Below are 9,669 nucleotides of genomic sequence, written 5' to 3' on the forward strand. Positions count from 1 at the left end.
GGACATTTGTGCCTGTATCTTGTGTCCCTTCCTGATGTTAGGTTAACACAGTTTTAATAAACCTCAATGGGTTCATTAAAATCACTTAATTCTCAGGGTGTACCTTTCAGCCATAGTTGGACGTTCATTGCTCCAAAATGATAAAATCTTCTTTATTTTCCTCATTAAAGTGAATTAAATGTTTGTTTTGAAATTTATTTTTTACAAGAGAGAGTTGAGCTAAGATTTTGGAAAAAAAGTAAATGGTATTGGGTGGGATTTATTACTATGGCTTACGTATCAGTCTGTGTTTGTCATTTTCTCACATTAAGCTAACTGTAAATTACTGATAAGTAGAATCAAAAGCTCAGTGACTGGGCACCTGGGTGGCTCAGTCGTTAAGCGTCTGCCTTCGGCTCAGGTCGTGATCCCAGGGTCCTGGGATCGAGCCCCACATTGGGCTCCCTGCTCTGTGGGAGGCCTGCTTCTCCCTCTCCCACTCCTCCTGCTTGTGTTTCTGCTCTCGCTGTCTCTCTCTCTCTCTGTCAAATAAATAAATAAAATCTTAAAAAAAAAAAAAAGCTCAGTGACTGAAGACTACATGCATGTTGGATCCACTAAATGAGAAAATGCATGTAAATCTGTGTTCCTGTTCTAGACATGGAAACTGGGAGCCTAATTATGGGGAAAAATTGGGTTCTGTAGTAAATGGCATTAGTATTAACTAATTATACCTTTAGAGAAAATTAAGATACAAAGTCTACCTCAAAGCAAAGGTACACGAACACACACACATTACACATACACACCACTAGTAGGTTAAAAAAGGAGCTAATTCTAAAAAGAAAACTGTATTTCTATTAGAAGGAAATATAGGCAAAAGTATTCTAGTAAACGTGGGATGTGAAGACTGTCCTAAATAAATGAAAACACAAAAGTTCAATAGAAAACATTGACAAAAACAGAAAACTTAAATTCCAGATTGATTGAAAGTACCACACCAAAAAAAAAAAAAAAAAAAAAATCAAGGAAAGGGCTGAGGGAAACGATCGCAACACATGAGTTCAACATGTGCCAACAGCCATATTTCAAGTGCAGCTAATAACAACGATGAGCCAAGGAGAGCAACTCTATACATAGAAAATGAACTTGCTCTACTCTCACACAAATCAACTTACTTTGGTGAGGGAAGAAACCAGTCCCCACTTTCCCATGTTGTTAAAGTAAGTCAGGGGACAGCGTTCCTAAGTTTCCTCTGGGCCAGAATATGTCCTGAGAAGGAACCTGGGGCAGAGGCCTGCTCACAAGCACCAACACCCACCTCCCTGCTAACACACACACCCCTTGCCATAGGGCCCCCCAGTGAGCTGAGGGTCCCCGAGTCAGTTAGAGCTTCCTGGGAGAAAGGTGTGTCCCGGGGAGACTTGACACCAGGGAGCCACAGAGGGGATGCTCCGCAGGGTGCATGAGGTTCCCAGATGTGCCACACTGCAGCAGGAGAACGGAGTGATAAGTGGTGCTGGGTTACCCTGTTCCCCGCTGGGGGAAAGAAGTGAGGTTGGGTCACCCTTCCCACCTTGCACAAAGGTAAACTCCAAGGAGATCTGTGAGACAACCCTTTCAGGGGAAGAGTGTGAAGGAATTAGGAAACCATACAGGAGACTCTCTCTGTAATCAGGGCATGAGGGAGGGCAGCCTAAGCCACACATAGAAACAAGAGTCTCTAAGGGAGAAGGAGCCTGCCCTCAGGGGGAACTGGAGGCCCTGAGCAAAGAGAGGAGGCAAGTGACAGAGTGTGAGGTGACGCCTGCGGCATGTGTAGCAGACAAGGAATTGGCCAACCCTCTGCGGGACTGTGCTGGACTGTGGTGACGCGCCCATCTGCATCTTAGAACAACTGGGGGTGGGGGGTCCCTAAGGGAGCCTGGGGCCAGCCCTGGCCACAGTTGTCAAACTCGAAGCGGAATGGCGCTGTGGCAGCTGAGAGATTGACCTGGTGAGGGCCGTGCCTGTCCGTGGGTGGCACTTCAAAGTGAGGGGTTGGTGGTGGAAACGGCTTTGAGACCGGCGCATGGGGTCCCGGTGAGGAGGCAGAGTCTGAGACTGGCTGTATGGGCCTGGAAGCCAGGTGTGTGCAACCTCCTGTGTGTGCCCTTCATGGGGGCGGGGAGCGGGGAGGGCAAATCCCAAGACCCCCAGGAGAGGTAGCAAGCTGGGGAGGGCACCGGGAGTTGGTGTGCAGCCGGTACCTACAGGTACCCAAAGTGGACGTCCTCAGGAGATGCGTAAGAAGCAAGACCAAGCCTTTTGTGGAGCTGGAAGGCAGTCCACGGGGACGGGCCCCCCAGATTTACCCAAGAGGCAGGCTAGGCTGGGGTGGGCCCCCTCAAGGCGGGGCACTTCCCCATGGAGTGTGACAAGCTGCAGCTTTGATGCCCTTGTCGAACATTTACCACGGGGAAGCCCAGAAAGAATCTGTTCACTGTACCAGGCAGGTGGGCACGTTCAGTGTTGGTGGCCCCACGCCGTTCCATTCTGGATTAGGTGTGTGTGTGGGAGCGATGCACCACAGTCTTCCTGGGGCTGACAGCCTCTGAATGTCTCCATTGGGCCCTGACTGGCAGGCATGCTCCCGAACCCCCTCCGCCGCCCCTAGGGCTCCTGCCTGGCACAGCAAGCAACCAAGGCATAAAGGGCAGACCAGGGGCCTGAGCTACATGACACGGGGGGAGTGTTTGGGGGAGGGCAGTGCCAGCAGAGGCACCGGAAGCTCTTGCCTTGGGCCAGGGTCCCACCCTGGAGACCCTTGGACGCCAATGGGCTTCCCTGTGACAGACAGTTGCTCAGGAGATGAGCAGACAGTCTCCACGGTCCTCCCTGTGTTAGAAGTCAGCTGTGGCCCCAAAGGGCCAAAGGCCTGCCTTGGAGAGGGGGGACAACTGCCTGTGGCAGCACTCGAATGGGGATTTGGCAGAGCGCAGAGGAGTGGGGAGGTGCCTGTTAATTTGGGACCCCGAGCCAGGAGGAAGGAGATCTTCTGACTTTGTGCTGTGCTTCAGGAGGCTGAGCGTGAAGGGGTGTCGCTGAAGACAGCATTGGCCAAACAGGCTCCCCTGGGACAAGTGGGTGTGGGAGCTGTCTGCAGGGCACCCCTACTTGGGAAACATTGCCCAGTCCCCGTGAGGCTGGCTTGGGAGAAAGTGTTGGTCACATTAGCAACTCTTAGGAAACATGACAGGGCCCTGCAGCCAGCAGAGGAAGCCCCCGGGGGTGGGGGGGCGGGGGTGCTGTGTGTGTGTGTGTGTGTGTGTGTGTGTGTGTGTGTGTGAGCCCTGCTGGGGGTGTGTTGTCACAGTAACCACAAGTCACATGCTGGCCATCCAAGGTGCCAGTGCCTGGGGAGAGGCGGTGTCCCCGTTGCAGGTTGGAAGATTCCCCAGAGATGGTCCTGGGACCCGGCCAGCTCCCGTACCTGCTAGTCAGCCCGAAGGGTGAGGGGTCGGGTACAAGCTGAAGAGTTGTAATCCACCTGCCACCCAAAGCCCGGGAGGAGGGAGGAACAAATACGACTATGGTGTGTGTGGAGGAGAGCATGCAGAAGGCAGAGTGCTGATGCCCAGGGCACCGTGGCCCGGAGCAGCATCCCAGGGAGACCAGGAGAGGGAACCAGGCACAGAGGCAGCCCTGCCCAAGGGAAGCTTCTTGTGGCCTGTGTTGTGGGCCAGGGCTTAGGGGAAGAGGACCATCGCTTGACACGTCACAACCACTCAGGGAAGCTGGCTTTGGTGATGCAGGGGCCAAGGGCTGCTGGGAGGGCTCTGGCAGCGCTCAGCGGGGAGGCTGCCTGAGTCCCCCAGGTCCACGGAGTGGTTCCGTGCACAGGGCTGGGTTCCTCCTTTCCTCCCAGGGGGGCCGGGAGCTTGGATGGGGGTGACGGAGACGTCTCTCCCGATGGACCGGCCATAGCCCTGCCAGGCACCCCAGCGTCTGCCCTACCACCCTGACCGGGAGTTCACGGAGGGCTCCACGGGCCCCTTCTCGGAGGTCACCGAAGGGACCGGGGAGAGGGCCAAAAGGAGGTTCCTCCGAAGGAAGTGGGGGCCAACCTTTCTCCTTCTGCCAGGAATTGGGGTTTGGGGTCCCAAGGAAGGGAGTGGGCCCAGAAGTGGGTTTAACAGCCGCTTCACAGGAGAGAGAGAGAGAGAAGGACACCAAGGGGCCACACAGCGAGCGGCAGCCATCGTTGCTAGACTTGGGCACTGAATGCCCGGCGATGGGTTGCCAGGTGGTCCCCGGGGATGTGTAGGCAGACCCCAAGGATACTGCCCTTCCTGCCCAGGCTAGCAGTCCAGGAGAAACCCCTTCCTCGAGGGATTTCCCTGCTCCAGGTGCCAGGCACTGTGCCGCCGGCTTCCCGGGTGCTGTGTCCTGCAGTCCTGATGCCACCAGCCCCACCTCTGCTCCCTGGCTTCCGCCCCTGGCCCCCAGCCCCTTCTCTAGGCTGATCCTGAGCACTCCCGCCCACCTCCACCCCCGCCTCCTGTGAGCGCCCATAAGCGCGCCCCTGTCAGGGAGCATAGGCCCCAGGGAGTCAGCGTTGGTCGCCTACTTCCGTCTTCCTCTGCATGCAGACTGTAAACTCAGGGACAAGTTCCACGTCTCGTTTTCGCCAATCAAAGCGCACAACTTTATTGATGATACATACAAACGTAGGCCTGGGTGGATGAGGTTAAGTCAGTACAGCACAGACAAGGGGCGTGTCCTTCGTGGACGCACAGGTTCTCCATCCATCAGCTCGCATAGAAGAAGGAGTAAATGGGAAAGAATTCGACCTAAGCGGCAACAGATGCGTTTCCAGCACGAGCCCCGACACGTGCCTGGTCTCCACAAAGCGGCCCAGCTTGGACAGGGAGACCGCCACGGGCAAGGCCTCCCTCGCCATGCTCTTAGAGGATGTTCCGTAGCCACGGCTGGCGGCTGAAAGGATCCCTTTGCCGCAGGAGGAAGGCCGCAAGGGAGTAACCGACAGCGCACACGGCCTGCAGACTGCAAAACCAAGAAGTTACTCCGAGCTCTGGGGGGACCCCTGCCTGGCCCAGAAGAGTGTGGTCCTCCACGTAGCAAGTGTAACTTGCACCCCGTGATGCGGTGACTGGCTAAGGCTGGATCTCCAACAGCACCCACTGCAGACTCTTTGAATGAGAACACGAGGGTGTGTTCACCAGCAGGCTTTTGGGTGGATTCCGTCCCGTTCCGTTCCGCTCCGCTCGAGGCGGCCATCTAAGAGGCCAGGGTGTCGGGGAGAGCCTGTGTGTTTCCGTTCCTGATCAAGAGGGACACGAATGAGAGCAGCGTTTGGGCACCCAGCGATTCCCCTGCCAAGACTGGCTTTTCAGACAAACCCATCGACAGTTTCAAGACCTGAACCTTGGCACATCCACTTCCCTCGGATATCAAAGGGAACTTCAAGTCTGAAACGGACTCGGCAAGCATGTGATTAATAACTGTCATGCTTATTAACAAATTCAATCCGGCCCGCTGCAGAAATGAGTTGCAGCAATGTGACACAGTCTCCCGACACACTCCACTGATGGACATCTTAATCTGGCCCTGGTTTTCAACCCTTGCATTTAAGTTATCCAGAGCACAGAAAGCCTTCTCCTTAATAGCGGGGTCGGGAGTGGGGATTGTGCTTCCAACAACGCAGAGGCTGGTCGAATGACGATTGATACCATGGCTAAATGAAAAACCAGCATCCTTGGGCTGAGCAAACCCCATTTTTCCCTGAATGAAAGGACACTTAGAGAGGTCAAGTACACACCTGAAAGTTGTAATACCTTAAGCATCACAAAAAAATGTGATTTTATTTGGGGAAAGGGTGATTTTCTTTTATTATTAGGACAGTGTCCTCTTTGGGAGTCCCTGTGTTCTTACTGCTCATGGTTCATTCAGCCTCATACTATGGACTTTGCTTTTCTTAGATCTTTGTGTGTGTGTGTGTGTGTGTGTTCTTTTTAGATCTTTGACTAAAGTTCAGAACCCTTAACTGTCCTCACCTTGTCTGAAGCTTAATGTGGTTGCAACCTCCTCTGATTAGTGGGTAAACACTGTAGTAAATTCTACCCCTGACCTCCAGTCCTGTTTTCACTAAAGCACCTATTTGAGTACATTCTACACTTACACAGGTCACAGAAGGTTCACCCTCTTCTAAAAGCTACCTAGTTGTGGTGATTGCTGGACATTCTTTTCCTGGACACAAATTGCACTAACTGCCATCCAACCTGGGACTAGGGGCAATGCAAATACATAGATATTTTATCTGAGTTTCATCGGATGGACATGTCAACACTCAGGACACAAGGATATCAATATCTTTCTTTCTTCACTGAGGGTCTTAATTTTCAAATGTTTCTTCTCTGGCTTTTACCTCTTTTAAACTCATTCCCCTATTTCCTCAGTGGTACAACATTTGACTTTTCCGGCATCAAAGTAAAAAGGAAGGAGACCAAAGTTTGGGAGAGGAAGAATCTAAGTTGCCTCTGGACCCTGTATTCTGACGCTGACATCTCTATCCCCACCCCTTATCTCCAGGATATCATACTGTTTGGAGCAATTTCCTTCCTTCCTTGCCTAAATTTATGTCTACAGGTAGGCAAGAAAGAATGGGGATTGGTAGATGTACTGGCACATAAATGCCCTCTCTCCAGAGTGAGAAATCTAGCTTTCAAATCTCTCCCATATAGGTCTCAGGCACAACCTCCACCCTGTGCTCCAAACACTTTCATCACCCCCCAACCAGCACCACCAAATGCTTACTTTTTCCATTTCCTTGCCCTCCAGGTACTCTCTTGACCTCACTTTCTCCCCTCAAACACCCACCTACCCTCAATTCTGCCCCATTGATTTTTGTCGCTGCTTCCCCCAGAGCCAAAAAGGATTGGGATTAAGTACTGCTTTTTTCTTTCTTTTTTGAAGACAGACAGGATGGGAGTGTCAGAGTGGGCTCTGGTTTCAAGTTTGCTCCTACCACCCCCCTGTGGCCAGTTCAAGCCCCACATTTCCTTGAAGAAACACTTCAGTTTCTACTAAATATCATATACTGTTTCTCTTCCTTTCCCTTGAGTTGTGCCGCCCCCTACAGACAAACAAGGAAACCAAAAGATCGTCGTTGAAGATTTAAGGTCTGGGTGATAAACCACAATTCTTTTTTTTTTAAGATTTTATTTATTTATTTGACAGAGAGACACAGTGAGAGAAGGAACACAAGCAGGGGGAGTGGGAGAGGGAGAAGCAGGCTTCCGGCGGAGCAGGGAGCCCGATGTGGAGCTCGATCCCAGGACCCCGGGATCATGACCTGAGCCGAAGGCAGATGCTTAACGACTAAGCCACCCAGGCGCCCCATAAACCACAATTCTTACCCTTCACTGATTCAGGACTCTGTCAAATGATTCTCACCTTTCACTCCTGTTTCCCAGCAACAACTCTTCCCCTGACCCCATTCATCATTTAGAGAACTAAAATGAGCTGGTGGGTAGCCTGGAGGTGTAGGGAAATCTGACTCTACCCCTTCATGTCTCTGCCCCCAACCCTACCCTGACCCCAAGTCTCCCCAGGTAATGCTCACTTTCACACCAACCTGCACCCAACCAGGGAAGTTTTCTTCCTTCCTCACTCAGATACAAACACATCTCTCTAAGTTCAACAGGAAGCTGATAGCAAGACCAAGAAGATCACCTCTTCACAATTCTTGGTCACCTGAGATACATATCACCAATGAGCCATGGTCCCCAAGTTCCCCCTTCCACCAGCAGTGATTCAAGAGTGTGCCCACTTCTCTCCCTTCCCCTAGCACACCAGACCTGTCACCCATTTATTTGCCACTCTTAAAAGCCAAAAGAAAATTTAATTAATTTTATAAATTAATAGAAAATTAATTTCTATTTGTTAAAATTTGTCCTTCTCTAATTTCCAGGGAAGGAATTTATCTTCTCATGGAGCAACTATTTCTCTTTATACTTTTTGTCTTCTAGAATCCTGGGGGCAATAGCCCATCTCTTCACTCCCCCTCTGCTCAGCCACTAATATCCATCTTCTCTCTTGAATCCAGGAGAAAGCAGATTTCATGAAATAAGGCATGAAAGGGAAATTTTAAATATTTATTTAATGTTTCTGCTCCTGTGTCTTGGAAATACTAGATTTAAAAAAGTGCATGATTTTATGTGTTTAGGGAGTTTTCTGCAGTAGCTTTTGCTAAAATGTTATTTCTGAGGATAGGATTTAAGACAAAACACATTCTAGCTGCAGCACCAACTGTTAAGGTCAATGGGACAAGGAGATGAACAAATCTGCCTCTTGAGCAAGGTCATCTGGCTTTCCAGACAGGCCCACACAAGGCAGCATTTACCTTGCTTAGTTTGCTACACTCCAGGCTCCAAATCTTAATTTTGGCTTCAGTCCAAAAATATGCACAACTGATGATCTTACACACAACAGAAATGCATGCATATGTTCACCAAAAGACACATATAAGGATGTTTATAGTAACACTATTCATAATACCCCAAACTGGAAACATTCTAAATATCCATCAACAGTAGAATGGATAAATAAAATATAGTATATTCACAAATGGAGTTTATATTCATAAATGGCAATGAATATCATACATGCAACAATATGGACTAATCTCACAGACTATGTTAACAAAAAAATACAAAAGAATATGTATCATGTGATTGTATTTACATAAAGTTTAAAGAACACACACAAAATTAATTTATGGTGTTAGAAATCTGAATAGTGGTTACCCTTGGGATGCATTATTGACTAGGTAGGGGGATGGAGGAACCTTCCACTATGCTGTTAATGTTTTGTTTCTTGCTCATTTCATGAAAATTTATTGAGATGAACACTTAGGATTTGTACACTTTGTTGTATATATGGTATACTTTAACAAAAATTTACCAAAAGTCCTTAATGGTGAATTACAAAAATGGGAGATGAGTGAATGAAACCAAGCCTTCTGCTAATCTGGGTAAATAGGACCAAACATAGTTTTTAACTTCCCTGAGGGCACTAGAGGGCTAACAAGATAGTTAAGACTAACTGGCTCAGAACAGGATTGGGGGAAGTTGAGCTTAATGTTAGGCCACTTTTCCCAATGGAGCATATACAGTTATTGAGGGGACTGCTGAGAGGTTATGCAGAATTTTGGATGGCCTATGGAGGCTAGGAAGACAGATATTGATCAAGATCAAAGTTCAGATATTGATCAAGATCAAGATCAAAATCTTGCCAAAAAATGTACCTGATGAAGTTCAATGTCTTTCAGATCATGATGCTGAAAAAGCTGCACCTCAGAGTCAGAATAAGAAGAGGTAGACAGACTGTCACAAGGATATCAGTTTAATTTTTAATAATCTCAATCACTGGAAAGTAGAATAAGGTAATCCCAGAGTTCTAATGCTCCTAGGTGCCTAGCAGCACAAATATAAATTTTCTTTGGAGGGAAAGAGTGTCATCCTCAAATTATTTCTGAAGTTTTATAAAATACAGTATATGACACAAAATAGAAAACAACCATGTACACAAGAAAACAAGACAAAATTAACAGGAATCATCAGAAATGATAGACAATAGAGAAAGACTCATTGGGGCCTCAGATATTAGAGTTTTCAGACATAGACTTTA

At 49.0% G+C, this 9,669-nt stretch overlaps 1 protein-coding gene across 1 annotated transcript; it reads right to left on the reverse strand.

Annotated features, from left to right (window-relative positions):
- Nucleotides 1-4,652: 4,652 nt before the first annotated feature.
- Nucleotides 4,653-5,920, reverse strand: LOC118356497 (protein ARMCX6-like). Its single transcript, XM_035725436.1, has 2 exons — nt 5,914-5,920; nt 4,653-5,816 (listed from the first exon to the last, which is right to left on the reverse strand). The coding sequence occupies exons 1-2, from the start codon at nt 5,918-5,920 to the stop codon at nt 5,260-5,262; spliced, it is 564 nt and encodes a 187-aa protein (XP_035581329.1). The 3' UTR covers nt 4,653-5,259.
- Between the last annotated feature and the right edge of the window lie 3,749 nt (nt 5,921-9,669).

Source organism: Zalophus californianus, chromosome X (genome assembly GCF_009762305.2).
Source record: "Zalophus californianus isolate mZalCal1 chromosome X, mZalCal1.pri.v2, whole genome shotgun sequence".
NCBI lineage: Eukaryota > Metazoa > Chordata > Mammalia > Carnivora > Otariidae > Zalophus > Zalophus californianus.